Raw genomic sequence first — 25043 nt, forward strand, 5'->3', positions numbered from 1 at the left:
CTGGGTCACGTACTGTACTTCAACAATTGTCCCGCCTCTCATTTACAGCATCCCCGTTTACACAGTGAAACCGAATCATTTGCGACCATTAGTTTCCTGTAAAAAGTCCAGTTTGAGGCACCTTGTATAACTGCACAATTTGCTGAGTTTGCCTAAGTTACCGGTTGCTGTTGACCAGTTGCACCCACATGATGACCCTAAGAAGGTTCAGGTGGAGTCACCTTTGCTAAACTGATAGCTGTAGTGACATCTGGCCAAAGTCAGACTAGCAGTCAGCCGTGCTTTGTGGCATTTATGTCAGTGATTATTTACGTAAATTCAGAATGTATTATAAAATCTATAAGATATTATAAAGAAAAACGGCAAAGCGGACTAAATACTGGTTATTTCGAGACAAAAGTTCTTGGACCAGCACTGAACTCAGTGACGTCAGCATTATAATAAAGACCATTAAATCAAGCATTGGGATTATTTATTTTTTTATTTGTTAGATTTCATCGTATTTCATTCCTACCAAGTAAAGGCCTTACATAAGTGGGCAGTATTTATGTCCAATACATTTAGCACAATTCACAGAACAGCTGCCTCCTTTTATTACTGGGCCACTGAAAGGTTTCCTTTGCAGTGATGTCCACCTGGGGACTGGACAGGTTAACCCACAAGTGGATTTTCACCCCTATTCCTCAAGTGTCTTCTAACATCAGTCATATGCTGGTGTTGTGCTGCAGACGAGGTTCCCTTTCACCAACCCTGCAGTGTAGTGTGGAAGGTCACACATGCATCATACGTGTAGCATTATGGGCTGACGTTCAGGCACCTGAGTGCGACTGCCCCAGGACACTGCAACACCATGTAGTCCCATACAGTCTTCTGTGCACTATGCCACAGTGGTGGATATCTTATCCATCCATCCATCCATCCATCCATTCTTTGCCAACAACCGCTTATCCTGAGCCAGAGCCTAACCCGGCAACACAGGGCGCAAGACCGAAGGGGGATGGGACACACCCAGGACGGGGTGCCAGTCTGTCGCAAGGCACCCCAAGCAGGGCTCGATCCCCAGAGTCGCCACACAGTGAGCACTGGCCAAACCCACCGGGCCACTGTGCTCCCCACATATCTTATCCCATGATTTAAAAAAAAAAAAAAAAAAAGCAAACAGGTCCATTGTCCGAGACTCCAACCAGTACTGTGGGATTTTGGCCCCTACCGGTGTGACCATTAGCTGATGTTTCTCTCCAAAGCAACTGACAGTGTTGACTACTGCTACTTACCCAGCTGGGAAATTTTACCAGAGCAATTTACGGTAAGTACTTTGCTAGGAGTGGGATTGGAACCTATAACCATTTGGTTCCCGGCAGCAGCAAGAACCAGTGTGCTAGGAGTCGCCCCTACGAGTGACAACAGCCATCGCTGTCATGTGTTATTCCTAGCAGATGATAAAACGAACGCTTTGGCAAAGTGCAGTGTGAACGGGGCCATGGTGATGCGAGACCCCTGACATTCACATGCCACTGTTGTGTGGTGTGTTGGGGGTGGGGCCTTCGGTCCACCACTTCAGGAGACCAGGTGTGCCACGTGCCGTGTCCCCGGGTTTGCGTCTCATTAACGGCCAGAACGCGGCGCTCGCAAAGAGCCGGGCCCTGATTCGAAAGCAGCGGCCTTGCCTGGCAAAAGCAAAGCTCACGCTGCTAATCAATAACACACACTTACCAGTGACTCCAGCTGTGTACTCGCTTTGGATTGACTATTAGCGGCTTGTCAGCAGTTGTTATTCACGGAGTTTAAAGAAAAGACTGCCATTATATTTCGCTCTGTGTGGCGGTTCAAAGCGCACTAAGAAATATGTCATAGAAGCACAGATACTGAATAGGATGTGAATGAAACCATTAGAGGGTATCGGGGTAGTAATTATTATGCTCATAATAATGGTAATAATGCCATGTTTATAATGAAGCTCGAGACACTGTTTTCTATTAATGGAGTGAGTAAAAGTTCTGTACGTTGGAGTTACTGAAAGCTTGTCAATATTCACATTTTTCAGGATTTTCGATGTTTGGATGTGATCAGACCCAGGGCTATTGTTCCCTCTTATTAAATTAATTGGCTTTGCACTAGTCATTTATAACAGCCGTATCCATTGTGAGGGCTGGAACAGTCAGATCATTTTCTCTGATTTTCTACTTACGGCAACCCTTTGGAACAACGCAGAGTTATCACACCGTGGTAAATGCAAGCATTTCCATCCTTAATGCATTAATGTTTAACAGCCATGCACAGGGCATCGAGCAGCAATGTTCGTTTGATACTGAGAAGTGCATATAAATTAATTTGATTTTCAAAAGAGAAATACTGTGATTGACTGTTGGGCACGCTTTATCTCTTCCACTGATTACCTCTTACTTTAAATAATGTTAAGGTGAATTTTAAACATCTTGCCGCAGGGAATTACTTGAAAATCTCAAATCTGTATTTCATCCGTGATTAAAAAATGTCCCGTAATTATTTTCGGGAGCAGCCCTCTAGCAGAGCGTCTGTCACATCTTGGAAACTCATTGAATAAATAACCCGCATTAGGTAGTTGTTTATTTTTGGCCATGCAGAAGTGAACATGGTATCGATTTTGTTGTGTACTAATTATATTTTGGCACTGTGGATATGAGGAAGAAGCGGATTGTGCTGTTTTTGTTTCCGGGGAACCTCTCACCTTATGTCCCACCTGATGAGGCAGTGTGCATGGCCTTGGCTTTATCTTTTGTGTCTCGTTTTTTGGAAGGTCTCTTCCTCGCCGAGACCCCTTGGCCGCACCATTTCTGCACCGTTTCTGCACCGTTTCGCACCGCAGACAGAGGAGGCGCAGATGGGCGCTGCTGGACACAGCCAGAGACAGGACCTAGGCAAGCAGCAGTGTTATAGCCTTTTTACATGTAGCCCTGTTGAGGCGAATCAGCGCAGCAGCCAGTCAAGTAAAACAAAGCATTACACACCACAGAGGAATAAAAACCTCCAAGTGAAAACATTATTTAGAAAAAAAAATTTTAAAAATAAGATGATTTAACAGCAGCTTCTAACAGAAGCCGGTTAAGGATTCTCACAACAGGTCCTGAACAGGATACAAAGTGGGTACAAATAGCCACACGCTTATGAGAAAAGCAACCTGTCTGATGACACTGAAGGATATTTATATGTATTTATATTTCACATTTGTGTTTATTTATATTTCATAAGTCTGTTGTTTCATTCTTTAGCTCTTATTCTCTTCTGTAATTTAAGTGGCTGAACTATATTCAGTCACATTGCTGGAATAAACCTTTTATTTTTGTGAATTTTTTTAAATCTCCCCCTCCCCCAGAAAAGCTCTTGACGTCCCTCTCTGCCACTGTCTTCAAATGAGGTGCTCCGCTGATGGTAAAAGCTTTGAAGGCATTCTGTAATTTCCATGTTAGGCCTAAAAAGCTTGGCCGCCATTAACCTTAAAGCTCCACAATTTATTTTATGCATCTGGCAATCACCTCGCTGACAGTGCTCAATCAGAAAATGTGCGTGGTCTTGACTCAAAGTAATTAAATAGAACATTTCGCATATTATCCCGAAACACAAAAGGTCACAACGGGTGCTTGTAAACAGCCACGATTAAATCTCTGAAATAGGAGCATATGTTTTCAGGTGCCCGTTGTTCTTGTGCACTAGATTATGCCTCATGAAAGGTAATTTTTCTATGATTTGTCAAGGACACTGTGGAGTAGTTTTCTCTGCAGAAGCACAGATTGTGGAATTTTTTTGTAAATAGAAATTGTTCCATTTTATTTAAAACACCACTTAAGCGTTCCAGTTCCCCCCTCTCTCTCTTTCTGAAAGGCTCACGGTGCTTGTCAAGTAGTTACTGTACATTCATAACAAACGCATTTTTGAATCTCTGCCCATACATTACTTTCAAGTTAGATGGGACTGCTTTCAAGGGTAATTCATTCTTAAACTTATTATCTGCATCCATTGCGCTGTTGTGGGGAAGGTCATTCTCTTGTATGGCAAAGTGTTTCCACTGTAACTCTTAGTATTTGTTATCAAAATGCACACATTGTTTTACTTTATGTTAAAAATGGTGAGTGTCACCTTACTATATGGTATTTACTTCTGGAACTTAACGCCAACTTTTATTCACATTTGCCCTGCGAAAAAGTTATGCACTTTTTGTGCTTTTTATCACATAACGAGAACTCTGTCTTTTTCTGTGTTTATAATGTGGTATTGTGCAAACATTGTAATTAAGCAGTAATACATGTATCACTAATGTTACCTCGGGAACGCACATCAAATTAAATTTACATGTATATTTATTAATTTGGCAGGCGCTTCCCTCTAAAGCAACGTACAGCTCAGAGTAAACAAAGTGCATTTCACCACAGATGGAGAGATCTGGATGCAGACGTGTGATTTTCGTACAGTCGCTCGCTCCAGCACCTCGGACTCCTTATGGCAGCATACATGACACAATTAGGTGCACATAGAATTGGTAAGGGGCTATTTTGTTCCCTTTTCTTTTTTTAAAATGGATAAGTAGTGAAGGTTTATGGAGCAGACAGGAGTTATTTTGCATTTGTTAATGCTTTGATTTATTTTTTTCTTGTATGGTTATTCATTTAGAGCTAAAGAAACTGCATTTATAAGTACAGTTATAAGATGACATAAGAACAATGATAGCAACCATTATTATTATTATTATTATTATAATAATAATAATAATAATAATAATAATAATAATAACTACTATTGTTAGGCTCAACAGATGGACAACTATATAAATTATTACATTTTCTATGCGCACAAGTTAACAGCTATGTTCTGGCTGGATCAGTATACCTTCTCATATAACTTCCACAACAACTTCCACTACCATATGTTGGTACTAAACTGAGGTATTTGTTGTCTTTAGATGTATTCTGGCACCTGGTCTCTTTAGTTCTTTAAGATTAACTTTAACCAAGTCCAAGGAGAAGGGACCAGGTGAATGGCAGCATAACGTCTCCCAACCCCCCCAGCAGGGTGATGTCCCAAGCACTCCAAGTACTCAACTGAGTACTCGCTTCACACTTGTTGTTCCATGACCAGCAAGAGCTCCGAACAATGAAACACACGTTCGCTTTGGCAGCACTTCAGTTCCAACACAAAAAAGCAAAATCAATGATAAAATATAACTTTACATCTTCACTGGCGTGTTTCAGGCAGGGGACTACAGGTGCTACATGGGACAGCCCAGTCCAGTGTGGAGGGGCCTGACACTGGGAAGATGGAGCTGAATGGAGCAAGTACATGGTGCAAAAGCAGTTCCAGAAGGGTATTTTTGTAAGGTTTACCTTTTTTTTCTTTTTTTTGCTGTGCAGTTACAAATAATGGATGATTTTCCTTCACTTTTTCCAAGGATTCAAACCCAGCAGCATGAAAAAGTTTTATAAGTGAGGTACATATAAATGTCCTCGCTAAAATGTATTGTCTTCACAACCATTAAAACTTAGCCAAGTAAATGTATAATAATAATAATGATATATTGCATCACTTTTTCTGATGCAAAAATTCCTGCCTGCGCATACGTGTGTGTACAAATGTGTGTATTTTGGACAGTAACCTACTGGAGAAATCAGTTAAATTAGCTGTGAAGAGCAGTGATTCATGGGACAGTGCCAGGCACCGTGTTTGGTGGGGATAATTGCGGGGTTGGCACAGCAGGACCCGGCGTGCTGCACTGCCTGTGATGCAGGTGGGTTGGCAGACTCAACTGCACGATGAACTGCGCATCTGGACTTCGCAGGGGTTGAAAACTTTCATACACCCTCTTAAGCAGTAAAAAAAAAAAAAAAAATACAATCTGCATATCCCGGTGCCAGTTTTCCATATCACGCATATCCCCACCACCCCAAAGCAAATCGGCCTCCCCCATGCTTTTATCCAGCGAGAATGATTATGCCTTGTTTGCTATCATTTTTTGCCCCAATCAGCTCTGAAGGACTGGATGGGGGAAAACGCAAGAGGAGTGTAATCGCAGTGACGAATTAGTGCGCATAGGCTGCTGTGCAAATGCCAAGCTTTCTGCCCCCTAAGGTGTGTAACCTTAGAAACGATGCCCATAGGGCCAAATGAGTGTGTTCCACCCTCCAGGTCACAAGTTGCTGGACATTCGTCTTAATCCAGCGATAGTGCTCCATTTTGTAAGCCTTGCTTCACTTTTGAAGATGGAATCAGAAGTCATTGTACATTATACTCTAAAGAACCATTTATTTGCCCAGTGGGCTCCATACACTGCTGTATGTATTTCCTTGGTTAAGTGAAGGCAGAAATTAATGTTTCAGAGTGAAATAATGTTGTTACTGGGGCAGGTTTGAGGGCATAAAAGAGGGGCGAGCCTGAGGTTGCAGGTGCGGTTGGGGGGTGGGGGTGGGGGTTGGGGGGGTTCTGGAGAAGTCTGTCAGAGTCCGTCAAAAACAGGAGCATTGTCTCTGAGTTAATTAGATCAGATTTCCGCCTCTGTGCCCTCATTCTGGAGGCTGACAGTTGGGTAAAATGTTCCTGTGTACGTCTGGCCCTCCTAGGGAAGGGGGCAATAATTCATCATTAGGATCTCAGAGTCCAGGTGCAGATGAGAACTGATGGAAGCGGCAGCCAAGCAGACCCAAAGCGCACTTGAGGAGAAAAATCTTATCGGAGGGCCAATTCCCCAGTTCCCACCCACAATAATTGAGATAATATTGCTTCAAAAGTTGTTTTATTATTAAAAAAAAAAAATTACATTCAAGAGGTGGTCCTGCAAGGCAGCCACCTTGGACCCCCACATCCTTTTGTTTCTGGTCCCCTGAGGAATTACCCTCCCCCCCACCAAGTATATAAGTATATAGTCTCTCTCTCACACACACAAACAAACAAACAAACAAACAAACAAACAGGCTTATACATATAGCATGTTACTTGAGTCCCTTCTCCCTGCTGAAGACGGACTACAATGCTGGAGACCCCTTACCGCATTCCCGATGGCTGTTTAGACGCAACAAATCATTTGTCTGTTATTAACCCAGAGCCTGTAATTATGCAGATTGCCATAGATTTTCCCCGGGCCGGGGAAGTGAGATTGAGGGTTGCTGGCCGCGTCGCAGGCAGCTGAAGGGGTGGCTAGGCATAGCTGAACCGGGCACATTCATCATGTTGACTGATGGCAGGAGAAGCAGGTCCCGGGTCCCGGTGGTTAATGTAGTGGGTAATTAACTGTCATTTGCCTAGTAATAGGCTGATGATCAATGGTTTGTGTGGAAACAAATTCTAATCAGGTAGCTGATAAATGCACGCTGAGGCCGGAGCGACTCGAGAAAACGGGGAGGAGAGTCGACGCCGCAGACGGAATTTCAAACGGCTCTCGAGGTTGTGCCGTTGTTGCCCTGCGCCCCTCCGAAAACGGATTAGCCCCAAAACAATCCCACGTTTAATTTGTAGCCTCCAATATTGTGTGAATGGCCCAGTAGATGACAATGCTGCAGAAAGCCGGCCTTAGCGCTATAAAAGCAACACGGTAGAGGCCGTGTGGCTGGTTGTGTTTGGTAAGTGCTCTTTGGAGCTGTCGCCGTCAGGGGTCTTTTCCAAACATTAGATTGCTTTAATTATGTGGTCCCGAGATGCACAATTATTTAAGTCGATGTAAATCACTCCTTTAAATACTGCAGTCGGGAGGAACGAAAAGAAACGCCGATTAGTGTTTAAGTATTTACAAACGTGTAAGCGCTTAGGATATGCGCATGGCTCTCTTGCGTCACAGAGAATGCTGGAGAATCATTTGTTTCATTTTTATTTATTCCGTTTTATAGAATCATGGCTGTGTGATCGAAATTCCATTACATAGATTTTGCAGTGCAATGAATTTATCAGTGTTATTATCCATTGAGATGTCACTGCCTGTGTGCTGCCCAAAAGGGCAGCAATTTTAATGATTTTAGTCTTGCTGTGAGAGTGAAATTCACTTTTGGGGTCCAGTAGGCTAATGCTTTGTGGAATAATTTAATTGGTGTCTGTTCAAAAATGACAGAATCGTTTCATTTTTCCCTCATCAAGTGGACACGCCATTGACCACACCAAACCATTCTCTATTTTGAACGCCTTTTGCAGCTAATGAGTGGTCGTACCACACAGGCCACTCGTTGCGTAATTCGCTGCAATCCGTTCATCCTTTCTTCTTCAGATGCCGGCGCCTCGCTTTCATCTCACGTCCCACATCTACAAAATATATTGGTCCCCACCGGTACGTCATGTGCATCCATTGGACCATTACTTCAGCCGCACACGGGACATTGTCTTCGTCCGGATGCCTTTAACTCGCAGGAGGCCTGAAGGCTTTCCCCACCGCAGCTACTAGGATCAGCTCCAAGGCCCCGGTGCAGAGATGAAAAAGAAACATGAGAAACAACATGGTAACATTCATTACCCATTACAGTCCGACGAGGATGAAAATCAGTTCAATGAAACGGAGAAATCAGAGGCACTTGTCCTCATGTAAGCATGTAATGCCTTCGCTGAAGACAGTGCTGGAGCAGGTGCCGTTGAATTCATTAGGAGGAAAGCGCTTTTAATTTGCGAGCTCCCCTGGGACCCATTACCGTCTGTGGCATCGGACTGGCGATGCGCTAAAAGACAGGCAGCAGACAGCTTCCATTTATTGCTGAGGACCATGAGTGTTTGAAGGAACATAGTCGTAGCATGCACAAAGGTTGGATACCTCTCTTCCTCGGAGGTAGCGTGGCATAGGCCGCCCTCGTTTGATTCGGGTCTAGTCTTACAGGATTTATTTGTCACACACCCATTGACTGAAACCGCTTGTCCCAAGTGGGGTCGTGGCAAAACGGAGCCTAACCCAGCAACACAGGGCGCAAGGCTGGAGAGGGAGGAGGCACACCCAGGACAGGACACCAGTCCGTCTCAAGACACCCCAAATGGGACTTGAACCTCAGACCTGCCAGAGAGCAGGACCTGGTCAAACCTGCTGCGCCGCTGCGCCACCGGATTTTTTATTTATTTATTTATTTATTTATTAATTACCAAAAATGCTTCACTTATTACATCTCAGTTCTGCCTTCTTGAAGCAAGTCCAAATTGAAGAATGCATTGTAAGGTGGTTGGGGGGGCAGCAGGGGGTATGGTGGTTAGTGTGGCCACCTTGTACCTCCAGAGGAGTGAGGTTTGAACCCCACTTGCTGCTGCAGTTCCCTTGATCAAGGTACTTACCCATACATACCACCTGTATGACTAGGTAAATAATTTTAACTGAAGTTACTTTAGAGAAAAATTTCAGCGAAATGAAGAAATGCAAATGGTTGCGGTAACAACACTAAAACTGAGAAAAGTCTCAACTATATACATAGCAGTAATGAATGTTCTTCATTAGTAACAGTTTGTACGTGTATGTCACTGCATTTCAGATGAACCTCAAAGGATCATAAATAGCCAGCAAGCGGCGTAACAGGCGGACCTGGAGGTGGTGAAGGGATTGCTGGGTGGTACAACTGTCTGCATTGTTACTGTGGATCTTTCTGCAGAATGACAACCATTTAAGCATGGGCTACTTGAAAGGGCACCTCGCAGAACTACTGTAGCTGCCCTTCTCCTATAATAAATTACCGGTTTTGCTGCAGATGTTCAAATACAGATATTACATGGTCTCACCAGGACTCAGACTCCCACTGCAGAACTCGTATGTAAGAGCAGTTTTAACATATTTCGTCTTCATAGTTGGACAATCACACCATTAATACAAAATTATATTTTAAACCGGTATAAAAACAAATTACAGTTAATTTTCCTTGTGTATCATTTTCTACGACTAGATAATTGCACCTTTTTTCAGTTTTCACATCAAGCTACAATGAGGTACGGGTTTATGCAAATAGTTAAGCCTATCACCACCATAGATTGGGCTGCTGTCATTGAAGCAAATTGTCGCGGTCTGTTTCTGTGCGTGTCCTCAGCGCTTCGTAAAAAGTGCTCATGAAAAAACAAGGCCCTTGCTAAACAAATACATTTATTCACTTAGCAAACACTTTTCTCCAAAGCAACTTACAATGGTTACTATGTAGCATTACTAGCCAACACACCATATTCACCAAGGTGACTTACGCTGCTAGACACACCTCTTACAATGGGTCACTCATCCATACATCTGTGAAACACACTCTCTCTGAGTCACTCACACATTATGGGGGAACCTGAACAGTATCTTTTTAGACTGTGGGCCACACAGACACAGGGAGAACATGCAAACTCCATACAAACTAAGCAGGGATCAAACCCACATTCTCTCACACTACCCAGGCACTCTGAGACAGCAGCGCTACACGCTGTGCCACTGTGCTACCCAGTTTCAGAACAGAAGTTAATTTGCTGCAGTTCTGCATACTGCAAAATGTGAACACCTGATGAGTTTTTTTCTTTATTATACTCTATTAAATAATTTCTAATGTGACTCTGGCTTCATAATATGAATTAAACATTGTATTTTTAGTGATGTGTGGGTTATTGTTAAGTTTTAATTTCTTGATGTCTCACAATGGAAGGGTATTTCCATTGGACAGACATGGTTCACAATCACTACTTTCTTTTACACTGTCCCATACTCAGATGCCAGTGCACTACGGTAATTTCTGCACTCGCTGATTATATACCGTAGGTCCACGATCAGCATTCCTCAGCTTCTTCTCTTGTTAAGTCTGAAATCAGCAGGGCTCTGTAAAATCAACATTTCATCTATTGCACGAAGATGCCTGTGGGGAACAAACATTTACAGAAAAAGAACAAAGACCAAGAGATAATGTACAATATTTCTATATTTAGACAACTCAGAAGAAAGAGGCCTAATTCTTTTAATCATTGTTGCCTTTCAACAACCATTGTTGTTCTTTCAATTAAGTGTGCCGTGTATTACCTGGCATTGCGCTGAGAGGTAACTGTCATTGTTTACCGTGGTGTTGATATGAGGCCACAATTCAGCAGATATTTACAGCACAGAGGTCTCTATCTACTGCAGATTCACTTCCAGGAGGTACGTTTTGTGAAGGTTAATAATTATTGCCACATATCCTCAATCTGAGTTCGCTCATCACATTGCAGTTTCTTGGAAGCTCTTGGAGTGGCGTGGATTTTTATCATTTTAACAATGATTCCAAATTGTCCCAAAGGAGTGGCTTTTGATGTTTGATGACTGTTTTGCTGTTGTTATGTGGGCAAACGTGGAATTGGCAATGAACATATCACGAATGTGAGCATGTCGGTAGACATGATGGACCTTCCCAAAGGAGCCCTGGGGCTGAGCTCAGGGATTCCAGGGTCCTGCCTAATGGACAGTGTATCCATGCCCGTGTTTTGCAGGTTGTTTGGCGTGACAGGGAACTGCGCAGCTTGCAGTAAGCTCATCCCTGCCTTTGAGATGGTGATGAGGGCCAAAGACAATGTCTACCACTTGGACTGCTTCGCCTGCCAGCTCTGCAATCAGAGGTGAGTGAGACTCTGGACTTCTGATTCGGGAACAGTCCACAGTACGTAGTCGGCCGCATCTTTCTAACCTGCTTCGTCCAAAGAGGACACAACACTCATCGTGATAATTTGCATAAGGTCATTTATAACGAAACCTTTCAATGGTTTAAGACATGACAATACATAGTTCTGTTACTATAAAGTAGAAACTGTACCAAGTAGAGGCCTCATGGATTGTTGACATCAGTATTATTTTATCGAGCGGATTACTGCATTTGAAGGATGAGACTGTGCTGCTCAATCCAGATTAGTTTCTCATATTCATAGTATAAATAAGGAAAAATGTACTTCAACTAGTTATTGATTAACTTTGCAGTCAATGTGTATTATGGAAGTTAGTACTGTTTTCCTAAAGAGCTTAATCCATTGCACAGTTCATATTATTATGAATTTCTACTGAAACTTCTCCATGGTGTAGTCAAATATAGGTCCCATGGACTGCTATTCCTAGGGGTAAAGGTAGCCCCCCAAGTGTGGATGGATTCTGATTTCTCATGGGCAGTTGACTGGCTTGATCAGGGAGACAGGGACAGGGCTTCAGGGGTACTGACAGGATGAAAAAGTGCCGCCTGAGACTTGGGCAGGTATTTTGAGGGTAATTTCATCTCTTCAGATGCACTTATCACAAGATTTATTCCAGATATGGGCTTTAGATTGATGGAGAAGGTCCAGTCCTTCTCCCCCGTTGGACCACAGCCATAGTTTCCTGTGAAGGTATTAAACACAGAGGGAGCTTGCCAGTTGCTTGCCAGTTTTTTTAATAAAAGATTTCATATTCCAATAAAGGTGTAAAAAATACAAAAATGTAAGTCTTTTCTTAAAAATGTTTATAACCACCGGATGATGCTCTTTGACTTTTTCTTTTGAGAGTTGTTTTAAAAACCCATCGGTGAGAGTGACGTCTCCACATCAGCAGATGAATAGGCCTCAGTATACATTTTCAGCAGCTTGGGATTCATCGAGAGCTTTGCTTCGTTTTAAAGTGAAGGTCAAAATTCGATGTAGCAAAACTTCCATGCCTTATGTTTTTAAACAGAAACAAAGACCGCTTTCTTGTTCTTTTTTCATGTGCTGCTCTTTGAGATGAAGCAGTAAACCCATGTTTTCAATAAACCACTTAACCTTGAATTTTGTTCAGTTTCAATGGAAACTGCCATACTGCAGAGGAAACATCTCGTTTCTCAATATCCTGCTCAGAGTACATATGATTATTCTCCAGTCACTTCTAGTTTATCGTATGTGTTTAAATAGTTCACAACAAATGTTTTGGTTCGCATGGTCAGTTACAGACCCTGAGAACACCCTGGAACGCATCAAAACAGTTCAGTTGTGCTCCTCAACCGATATGTTTCTCCTCCACTTTCCCCAAGGTGTCTGTGTGTTGACTTTTTTATGCTCAAAACACTCAGCTGACCTGAAAATGTTTGCATTTTACTGCCCCTACGCTTTTGAATAAGGATATATATATATATATGTTGAGCCTTTATCCCATCAAAACCCAGCAGAGAAGCACTAAACATTTCTTGCCTTGTAGTGAAACATGACGATTCAAGAAAGTGCATCAATAAGGAGATATGCAAATTTTTCCCAGCTGTCAGACAGAGTGGAATTTTGTTTGTTAGCAAAGAAGCAAGATTATCTAGTCATTCATTTCATCTTGACTTGTTTGAGGTGCACTGTTGTCCTCGAGAACATTTTTAATAACCTAAAAAAGTTTGATGAGTGTTTATTATCATCTTGCATACCTTGTGACAAAGTGGCCCTGCGTGAAAGATCAGTACTCCTTCAACCTCGAACCTACAAACTACCTTCAACCTGCAAAAATACTTGTGTTATTCATTCATTTACACCCTGAGCGCTACATGAATGTATAAAATCCAACGGCTGTTGATAGTTGTAGTCCTGCCCAGTCCCATTTTATAGCCACTATTGTTGGCTTCCTTTTAATTCCAGACCTATGAGAGACAGCAGTGCACAGTGTACATCGCAGTAGGCTGACACCACCGTCCTCTTGATCTCCTCGAGCACCGCTTTAGACCCACACAAAGCTCAGGGTGCTTGTTTTGTCTCACATTCCTATCTCATCACTTGTACATCCAAGCCAGAGCGCCGTTCCCTTTTGAAAGCCTTTCAGCCTCACCAAACATTAAAGGTGCTGGCGTTCAGCGAAGCAATCTAATCCATCTAACAATTGGCAGAGAGATTTCTCTCCAGAGCATCATTAGAAATGTGCTATCTGATAAACAGAGCGGGCAGCGCGAGGTCGCAGGGGTCTTGGGCTGTAATTACGTGCTGTTTCCGTGGGTCAGTTCCATCCGACATCTGTGTTTGAAGGTTAAATTGCTACAATCAAATATGTAGGTACACCAATTGCCTGGGCCACTTTGTTGGTAAATACTTAAAACATGTAATAATTTATTTTGGTTCCCTTACCTATACAGTGATCCTCTTGGAATGTCAGGACAAACTTACTATGCTTCATTCACTCTGTTATGGAATAAACTAAAGCGCCATTCTGACAAGAAAAGAAAACTGAATTAAAAATCTGGTTCAGACGGTGGAGGGTTTGTGGAGGAATTCTTTCGTTTGAATTCCTTGCAGTGCACTTTTACCTTATTGCTACCAGCTGATATTTGACCGTTTTTATCTATATTGGCCTAACTATAAAGGAGCCCAAACACCATTCTTCCAACTTCTGCTCAGTCCGATACCCAGTAAGAATCCCCCAAGCATGACCTTATCCTCCTCTACTTCAAGTGAGGAGTCGCACGATGTGGCCGATCCGGCTCGCTCGCGTTCCGTAGTGCTGAAGAAGAAAGGAGGTCCTTCAGGCCCACCCCTCCTAGTGTTGTTCCACCCAGCTCGTGACCCTCCACAGGGCGAGATGAGACCAGAGTCACCCCTTTAGCCACAGATCAGCCCGTGGGACAGATAATCAATGGCTTGTCTTCCAGCCTCATCATCAAGCCACCGTGGACCCAATTTCCTAGTGACGAGGGCCCGGGAGCGCTGTCTGTGGGACGCTCTGCTGGGCGACAGGCCGCGGGAGGTCACCGTGGCTAACTAGTGACTCGGCTGGCCGGGGCTGGCGCCGCTCCTCCCGGGACCGACACCTCAGAATCAGCCGCAAATTGGCCTTGGCCCTGGTCCAGAGGCCTGGGCTACGCAATGCTGGCAGTTCCCCTGCCCCAAGAGGTGTCATATTAACTTGGTCCCTACTGTACGTGGCCTGTGCCCATTAATTAGGGCTGGAGGTCCTTGTTCGGCACAGAGAGAAATCCTGACTGTCACCGGTAGCTGCGGTGGTATCACAAGACATTACTCCAGTGTAAAGTCAAACAGATGAACATTACAGGACGACGGCCGCATCCAGGGCAGTAGCTAGGTATTCTGGGCCCCTTGAAGGACATGTGGGATATACATTCTCTATTTGTGGATCCCTGGAATCGTCACCATGTTCACGTCACCGTTCACCACACTGGCAACGGCCTCGACCACATCAGTGGCTACTGACCATTTCACCCGATGGCTAACTTCGCATCATATGGCACCGCTTGCACTCGTCTCAAAGTGCAGAATAGAATGAAGTGTAGGACAGTGTTTTTACTGTGCTACAAAGTAACACTTGGGGAGGACTCTTAAGTGAAATAATTTTGTTATTTTGTTTACTTTTCATTATTTAATTTAACCATGTACTGGTGAAGCACTCATTGTTTGGCTTCTTGCTCAAGGATGCAGAAACAAAAGATCTACACGGAGGATCCTGAGCGACAATATCTCTGCTCACCTGGCCATCGCCGCTTCCAGTAGCACCTTTTTTACTTTCATCAGGGACGGCGATAAAGGTTCTCGCACGGTCATCCCAGCACCCTCCTTTCCTTTGTGTCCCTCTCTCTCTCCCCCTCTCTCCATGGTCACACTGTAGACTCATAATTGTGGTACTCGTGTGGTTTTCATTACCCAGTGGCATTCTGCAAAAAGGAAGAGAAAACAACAGCAAAAAACAACATGCTGCTACAATTAAGGATCAGTGTCATAAGGGCAGCTTGTTTTTTAACTCTGCCTTTCTCAAATGGTAATTCGATCTGGTGCTGCTTGTGAAAAGTGCCTGGATATTTAGCGAGAGCAGGCAATGACTAGTAAAGGAAGTGTGCCTCCGAGGTGAGTAGCTGGCATTGCCATATGTACGCGATTCGGCTGCCCGGCACTGGCCCGGGCGCAAGTAGCAAGTACAGCGAGGAACATTTAATGGGGAAGGGGGGTGTGGTGAAATGCTAAACACCACCTGAGGAGACAGATCTGGGAAGAGAAACATGATTGCCTCCAAAACATGTCCAAAACAATTGAACATACCGTAAGGAGAAACGGAAAGAAATCACCAAAAATTGAAAGGCTAATTTTATCTGTATACAAGTACATTTGACTCACAGTAATTGAGGTGCACATATAGTGTACCATAATGATTATTTAAAATAACTGTGGTGCACAAGCAGTGTTTTTTAAAGGGCTTTGATGGGCTGAAAATAATATCCCAGTCAGGATAGATGCATAGACATCTCAAATGCTGTTGACATTTCTCAGTGTGGAGACAATTTAGCTGCACGAAATAAGCAAGCAGAGGGGGCAATAACCATGAGCAGAAAGGGGGTAAAAAGGCAGTAAATAAGTGGAGCGGGATCCTATTAGCGGAGAGTGGAAGGGGAGACACGTCGTGTCAGCAAAGACAGATACTAATGGATTCTCAGGGAGCATGTATCATTTAAAGAGGACTTTTTTATTGGGGAGAATGACACCATTATGTTAAGCGCACCTATGCCTCTTGTTAATCACTGAGTCAACAACCAGCATCCTTACTCCATCCGGACAAGAGTTTGCACACGACTGACGCTGGTGCATCGAGCGCTAAGTCGTGTGAAAAAAAGTTCTACTGCTGAGAAGGAAAACACTTCACCTACGTTCTGCACTCGCAGTGTCCTCATATGTCTGAATAAACGCCTTTAGACATTGAATATGGACAAGATACTGTTGTCAAATCCTCATTCCACCCAAAACGCCCTCTCATCTTGTTATATCTGGAACACTTCATAAATGCTATCCCATCAAGGCCAAGGGGAATGCAGTCCACTCTGCTTTACCGCAATGAGGTTCTTAATCCAGCTACGGGGGAAAATAATTGCCTTTAATCTCTGAATCGTAGCGCTCAGGTATCGCTCTGCCAGAGCCGTGCTGAAACCTCACCCCCACAGCAACGCAAACCAGTTCCCTCAGGTGGATGCTGTGGAAAGTCAAATAAAGGCAAGCCAGACGTCCCCAGGTAAACAATATCGCTCGCGCTCAGACCTCGTTGAACTCGTATTGCAAATACGGTAAGCAGCCCTTAGGACAAGTTGTCAGGAGCATTCTGTTAAACTTAATCTCGACTCGGCTGCGGTGAAAAGGTCAAGTACAACTTTCGCCCACTTTGAAACGGAACAAAAGGTCTCGGATGTTCGAGTAGTGCTTTGTAGCAGCTCTGGGAACCGTGGGGGGGTCCAAATGAGCTGGACAGTGGGGGAGGCCTGCAGCGCAATACTAATGAAGAGACGTTCGTTTCCTGTGCACTAAACCTGATGTGTTGTTTCTCTCTCTTTTTCTGTGCTTTTTGCAGGTTTTGTGTGGGAGACAAATTCTTCCTGAAGAACAACATGATATTGTGCCAGACAGACTACGAGGAGGGCCTCATGAAGGAAGGATATGCGCCCCAGGTCCGCTGAAGCCCAGCCTCCGACCCACCTCCCCCCCCACCCCAGACAACGAAGAAGTAACTACAAAAGAGGACCTGCAATCAGATGTCAAAAGCACTAATACCTTTTTATCATCCGCCCCATATGTACATAACCCCTGCCTTGGGGATCTGCTGTATAGAGTGGCTGTAGAAATTGGACACAATTCAGGCGAAGATCCCCCTCCCCCCCCATAAGGTCACACTAGACTGAGTGGGATGTTTTATTCAAGGAATACTCCCCGCCGCATCTCCCTGACCCACCCCAGGCTATGATCTCTCACCACCTTCACCCTCTGGCTCCCAGTGCCAACAACGCCTTATCAGGGGACCCCACCCTGCACCCCAAGCACTGTTGGACACCCCCGTAAGCCCTGATGACAGCACCCTCTTGGGATGAGGAAAAGGACGAACGATTCAAACCAAATGGAGATGTTAATGTAAGCGTGATCACAACGGTGAGATGGAGCCACCTTAAGATCTCAGGTTGAAAGGGGTTTCTCGTACCTGTCCTCCCCAGTCCCCCCAACACAGTTTTTTCCTTGCTCTGCTCTGAACTGACATAGATTTGGGACCGGGATTCTGATGCCCTGGCCGTTAACTAGATGGGGCATAATTTTCATTGTGTGGGTCTACCTATTTAGCAAATTTTATGCCTGTCATTTCTCTGCATTGGGAATTCATGATCTATAAGTATTCCACAAATGACTGAAAAGAGAGTATGAGAGTTTGTTTAATAAATGTATTTAACTGATATGCTTTCAATCAAAAGTTTGCAGGTACTTGAGCTTAATTGCTGTCCCTCGCAGCAGAAGGCCTTATTGGAATGTCACTTGAGAACAACATTGTCAGTATTAGACCAGCTTGCGAATGTGGTTGCCTTAAGATACGGCTTGTCCCATGCCGCAGGTTAGCATTACCGCGGTACGCCTGTGGTCCAATGGGTAGCGTCACCTTTTGCTTATGGTTAAAGGAGCAATTCGCCGCTAAACCCGCAGACCACTTGGTTTGACTTTAAACCACTATGTCGAAGAGTCACTTTCATAACATACTAAACCAGGCAACCGTTTTGCAAAATCTGAAGACCAATTGATTCTCACTTTGAATTGCAGTTGTATATACAATTTGTTTCTTTGCTTGCTATTGTATAATGATTTCTTTTTATGTGTCAGACAGCATGAAATGTTTATTTTTTTGGACTACTCTTGTACATACTGTATTGTAATAATTTTAAGCACAAGTGTAATACAGTTTTATTGTGTTACTATTTGTGTCATTTCATTCTTTTTAGCCCACGTGAGACAGTCATCATTTAGTCTCTTGTACACTGTCCACTTTATGTACCAGGGTATTTTAACAGAGCTGACAATTTCTAGTAAAAGATGGAAAAAAAGACAACTACACCACAGTTTAATTCAGCCGAGGCCTCTTTTCACAACAAAAAATGTTTTTTTTTTTGTTTTAAACCCTCATGTCAATAAACTCCAATACAAACGATGCTGCTATATTAATGGCCAAATGGAGACGTTTAGCATCCCAGCTACAGGCATAACAATCTAATCCACATTTATCATTTTTAAAATTTTTGTGAAAGAGGAATAAATCCGTCGCATCCTGGGTGTGTCCCCTCCCCCTCTGGCCCTACGCCCTGTGTTACCGGGTAGGCTCCGGTTCCCCGTGACCTCGTATGGGACAAGCGGTTCAGACAATGTGTGTGTGTGTGTGTGTGTGTGTGTGTGTGTGTGTGTGTGTGTGAAATAAATCCAAAAGACAAGAACAATGATGTGGCCTGAACAGAAAAGTCCCATAAGGTGTATTATGGTGAGCTCGTTGCTGAATTAAAACACACACTGTTGCCCTTGAACACACACTCATTTTGCATCTCAAGGAAATCGGCGGTCACAAGAATCATACGGCTCTTGTTGGAGAACTTAGGTATAAGAGACCTGAAGACAAAATAAAATGTACTTGTTCAACAACCACTGGGTCACTTTTTCCAGATTAGTTGTGCATTTTTTACAAGATCTGCAGGGCATTTACTCCAAACATATTTTCTCAGTTATCACACATGCAGGCGATGTTGCTTGAAACCCAAACTGGGCTTTAATATACAGTAGATGCTGCAAGAGCAAAGGCAGGACACATCAGTCTCACACTGGAAAGTGTTTTTTGTCATCATGAACTCGTTGATTAACTGAAAAATATGTCATTATTATGCATTTATTATTGCACACCCACTGAAAATGCAAATGACAGAGTTGTGTGAAAGAATACAAAGCCATTGTTTTTCTCAAATATGAATTGCATACATGCCAGGGAAACTCTAACTGATCACGACACTTTCGAGCTTTGCTGTGGAGGACACATGCATCTGAGCTCTTAACAGACATTACTATGGCACTAATGGAAGACACTTATTGTTAATATCATCTGAATGCAGGGAAAGCATAATATTAGGTTATGACCCAATGATTTTAAATCATTATGAGAAAAACTCTTGCCTGTTGTTAAGCAAGTTCTTGTGGGACATTTCTGAGCAGAAAGTACCACATAAAAGAGAACAGACCCAGTAAATTAAAATCTTTAGTTAAAATTCCATATGGGTGTGCATAGATATGGAATTTTTAGTGAGAAATATGGATTTTTAAATGTCCGTCACGTGTGAGTGTGTGTTTGTGTGTGTATATATATATTACCATTAAAACTCATTACTAACAACCATAGTGTTTGGGGAAAATTTCCAGTCTGACAATGGCCGTGGAAAGTGTCATAAATTTCAAAAGACACAACTGTAAAAGTACTTTTAAAAGCTGACATGTATTGCTTTTTATTTTTTTTTATTATATCCGCATTAAATTTCTGAATTGGTCTGAAGTAAAATATTGTGTTGCAATTTGAGAACATTAAACTTAATATCTAAAGAATAATTAAGATAATTGCAATAATACACAGGAAAACATCATTTAAATGCTAAAGAACATGATGGGCTTGGAGTGAAGCCCATTTTGAGATGTTTTGACCATGTAGTTTGTCTTAGCTTATTAAAATTCATTGTGCTGAAATGTCCACTTAATGGAATCGGTCCGCTGACCCTTTGCGCCTGGTGGTCTCTCGTAAAGAGCGCAGTATGAGCGTAGACGCAGCAGATCTGCCACAATCCATCCCCTTGGGATGACCTACTCATGCATGCTCCACAGGACCCTCCAGAGGATGTCTCACCTTGCCTACCGCTCTTCCCCACTCTGCTGATATTACACCTCCAGAGGTGCCCCTAGGTAGCAGGTACTCCTTCCATTTACGGTAACTTGATGTAATGCACTCTGTAGCCATACTTGTAGAAAAGCACAGTGACCGTGTGCATCTATGCAACAGTGACATCGTGCCCTGGGGATATGGGAAATCATCATCTGTGCCTTCACTCTGGATAATGCTGGTCCCCGGGAGCTTGTGCAGGTTGTGGCTATTGAGGATGCACGTTTGAACCCTGTCGAGGCCAAGCCTGTTATGCTGGTACCCATGTGATACTGCAGGTTAGCGTTTCCTGGCTCTTGGGGCCGATGCTCATATTTACAGGGGAAGGACATCACAAAGGATACCGAGCCAGTGATGATATCCCATGACCGAACACCATGGAGCACCTTCCTTACAAAACATAGGCCCATACTGCGTGTTTCTTCTGTGAGGGTTGAGGAAACGTGCTGACTGTTAGGTGGAAGAGCTGCACTGTTTTCTTATTTGTAGGACGGGTTCCCCAAATCGGAGGGATTAAATCACAGCAATATGCTAAGGGAGAAGTTATGAAAAAACAGCAAAGGAAAATTAGAATGTGTCCTAAAACGGGGTTAATGTACATGTATGAAATTAATTCACTTAAATTCAAAGGCCATCATTTTAAAGAAAACTTGGTGGGAAAGGGCACTGAAAGGACTTGCCTAAGAATTTTACATTTACTGCATGTATATGTCTGCTGGGGCAGCAAGGCAGCGCAGCAGGTAGTGCTGCCACCTCACAGCACCTGGGCTGTTCGGGGCGTAGGTTCTCATCGTATCTGTGTGGGCTTCCTCCAGATGCTCTGGTTTCCTCTTACAGTCCGAAGACAAGCAGTTCTGCTGAATTGCCCTTAGTGCATGAAAGGGTGAGTGACTGTGTCTGTGGTTACCCTGGGATGGACTGGCCTCCTGTGCGCTGCATACCTCCCTCAGCCATTCCAGGAACAGGTTCATTCCAGGATATGTCTGATACCACCGTTTTTCCTGTCCAATTTAATACTTTCCTATCGAATTGAGTCTGATTGGAAATACCAACATCACTATGACAGGTGATGGAAAATTGCGGAGCTGTTAGGAAATCGGGAGGGAAGTGGATCTGAAAGATATGTGTTTTGAAACCCTTCTTGAATGCTGGAAAAGATTCAGCAGCTCTGAGGGAGAGAGGGAGCTCATTCCTGCACACCAGAGCCAAAACCAAGACCGTAAAATTCTTGATTTTGGATCTCCTACGTATGGGACCACTAAGTTGTCAGAGGTGGCCGAGCAGAGAATTGCTGTCGGGGTAGAGCAAGTGATCAGACCCTGTAGGTATCTGGGATCGAATCCTGTCACTGTCTTTAGACCAGCTGTAGGCCACTTTTACTAGGTGCTGTCAGAAAGTTCAAGTCACTGCTGAACCACAGCAGATAGTAAATAACTGTAAACATGTATACATTTTTATGGATTTGGAACAATAGAGTGAATTTAAACTAGCATCGTTATAAAAAAATCTTTTCCTTTTTATAAATAAATAAAGCTACTTAGCCTTCACAACAGTCTTGGCATATAGCAGCAGTCTTTGTTCTCCTCTAACTTATCTTGTGTGTCTGAAAAGCGAAATCTCAAAGCACCTTTATCCACCAAGGGCAACTGAGCTGCAGAGCGAAACACAAATTCCGCGTTGTATTTATCGAGTATCGGAGTGGGAACATGCAGGGAGTGTTCAGAGGACTCATACTCGGGGAAAAGAAACGTTAACTTGATCCCCCGAACGACGTCACGCATCCCCTCAGCAGGAAGCTTACATCACGAGCACAAAGGATGAGTGAAACTTCGCTCTTTGGCGAAGTGGTCATTAAAAGCGCTCAGAAAAAACATTAGCTGCCAGCCTGTGTTTTGCTAACGACTTAGCTCTCGTTCCACGTCTGACCCCAGAGTTTACATCGGGTGTGTGGCAACCCAGTGCTCTGCTTGGCAAAGGCTCCAGGGGCAAAAATAATGATCTTTGCAGACATACCAATGTTATCTGAACCAGATAACACTGCTTTAATGACTCTGTCCTTAGGCCCTTCGAGGGAGATGGGTCCATGACAAATATACTCGTGTTACTGGATCAGGTTGAATTAGCTGTTTGTTGCCCAGATAATGGACTTTTGTATTTTTGGCTGATTGGAATGTGCCACCCTGTGGAAAGGGCTCTTTATAAAGATTACCCAGCCCTCCATGATGATTTATAGAGCCTGTACCTCTGTGGATATTTTATACTCTGGTATGGCTTGTCATTTCTGACATGATCTCTTCTCCAGTGGTGGAAAAGCAAAAAATGAATGAACATAATGAGACAGCTAAAACTGCGATGTTCAAACTGTAAAAAGAAGCTTTTAAGTCCATCTCTAAGGGATGGATACTCCTCAGTGTTTGCTTGGAGTCATCGATCCGCAAGCGTCCAAAGACAGGTTTTGTCCAGGAGGCTGTATCCTTATTTTTAGTTCATTACAACTGTTTTTAAACATTATTTATCTGCGTTGCTGTGCACCTTTCCATGTAAGGAAGTTGTAGCGTCCAATCGATTACAAATTTGCTCCATCATCATCACCACCACCATCATCATCATCATCACAAGATTTGTTGGATTTCTCGAGGAAACTACAGAAGGCTATGCACAGCACTATGTTCCAGTACAACCTCTCCCAGTCCGGCAACAACAGCAAAGCGGCTGAAACGAAAGAGATTTAGACACAGCAGCAACCAAATAATGCAAATGGTGACATATTGAAATGCACTGGTATTTAACAGTCAAGTAATGAAAATGGAAGAGTATTAGAGCAATCAAAGAGATGAAACGTCTCCCAGAAACACTATTAAAATGCCATCAATTGCTACAAATACATCTCATTTTCAAATCCTGCCTCCATCCCCGTTGATCTACAATTTACGGGACGCATTTTACGTTATCGACGCAGGGGAATCTGCAAAGTCTGACTGCTATTATCCCAAATAAGCTATATATGCATTGCAAGATGCAAATGATTCAAGGAGATAGGATTTGTGGGAGATTTCGTGGTTTGGGCCTTTAAAGTTTTCCTTTTGAAGTGGTGTAGTAACCTGTACCAGATGAGGAGTTCGCAGTTCGCGCTGCAGAGGCCCGACAGCTTTGGCTTCAGGGAACTTCTGAAGCAGAATAAGAGCATGGGAAAAACACGAGTTGAGAAAAAAACCATAAATGTTCTCAGCCGTATGTTTTATCACCTGAGCTTTGCTTTTTTTTTTAAATATTTTATTTTTACCTAAATTAAACTTTCAGTTACCATCACATACATACTTAGGCCTGCATGTGCAACATTCCCATTTCCACAATTTCCACACTTGCAGACCTCAATGAAAGCATCTGCTTCTCATACACTTGATTTTCTTACATTATTTTCCAAACTTTTTCTAGCTGAGCTGCATTCACTGAACAAGGATGTGTGACAGTGTTTCTGTTCGCATGATCAGAAAAGGTCAGTGACCCACGAATACAAGAGTCTTGTAGGCATGAAGCAGACCATTCAGTGGATAAAAATATGGATATCAACAATCTGTGCTCTTCATTCTCATGTGTGAGCGCAGCTCTGTGGTTACAGTGGAATAAATCTTAGTGCTGCGTTTCTCCACCAATGTGTATAAAGTTTTGTGTGATTTCATTCAATACAGATATGAACATGCCCCTCAGAGCCCATCCTTGTAATAACTCGTGTGACTGGCTGGTGGTGAAGCTAATATCGAGCAAGCATGGCATTTCCGAAATGAGAACGCTGCACAAAAAAAATCATTGCTTCACACACGATGCTGCTGCACCTTCAATGTCCACAAAATCTCGGAGAACAGTAATGTGTTCACGATGCAATAGGAATATTTTGGAGGCAAGAAAGGATTTCTGAGGAACATCATCTAATTTTTGACAGCTAAGAAGAGCTATTTTTTTACCTGAGGAGATCAATGAATATATTAGTGTGCGCTGGAAATGACTGAGCTGGTGAGCGTTTCCTTTCGTTGGTGCTCAAGCTTGGCATTTGAGACGTATCTGTTAAAAGGGATGAGACATTAGCTCCACCTAGGTTTAAAACACAGCATTTCCATATTGCCTTCTTTAAAGTGAATGTGAAAGTAAATTCATCTGAAGAGGGACTTGACACACTCCTTGTCATCAACACATCCAGCCACCTTGCAGCATACACAAGTGTGTTATTTAGATCATCTCCCCTCTCGTCATACTCCGTTTTCACGTCAACTGCCCTGCAATTAAACATTTTACACCATTGAGCACTACAGACCAAGAGATGTTCAAAGGCAGAGCCCCCCTACACACGCACACACACACACACACACACACACACACAAACGCGTGATAAAAAATAATCAAACAGTACAGATTTACAGTCTGCGGTGTGTGGAGTTCTCCCTGCACTACACCCACCCCACCCTCTTTAACAAGCGTG

At 43.3% G+C, this 25043-nt stretch overlaps 1 protein-coding gene across 3 annotated transcripts in view; it reads left to right on the top strand.

Moving 5' to 3' along the window:
* The window catches only part of lmo3 (LIM domain only 3), a 47060-nt gene extending 28553 nt beyond the window's left edge, over nt 1-18507 (top strand). For all 3 annotated transcript variants that reach the window (XM_018755681.1, XM_018755680.2, XM_018755679.1), the window contains exons 3-4: nt 11392-11517; nt 17204-18507. In XM_018755681.1, coding sequence (XP_018611197.1) covers nt 11392-11517; nt 17204-17309 — 232 coding nt within the window. In that variant the 3' untranslated portion in view covers nt 17310-18507. The remainder of the gene's footprint in view (nt 1-11391; nt 11518-17203) is intronic.
* The last annotated feature ends 6536 nt before the right edge of the window (nt 18508-25043 follow it).

The sequence above is a fragment of the Scleropages formosus genome, chromosome 24 (assembly GCF_900964775.1).
Source record: "Scleropages formosus chromosome 24, fSclFor1.1, whole genome shotgun sequence".
NCBI classification, from domain to species: domain Eukaryota; kingdom Metazoa; phylum Chordata; class Actinopteri; order Osteoglossiformes; family Osteoglossidae; genus Scleropages; species Scleropages formosus.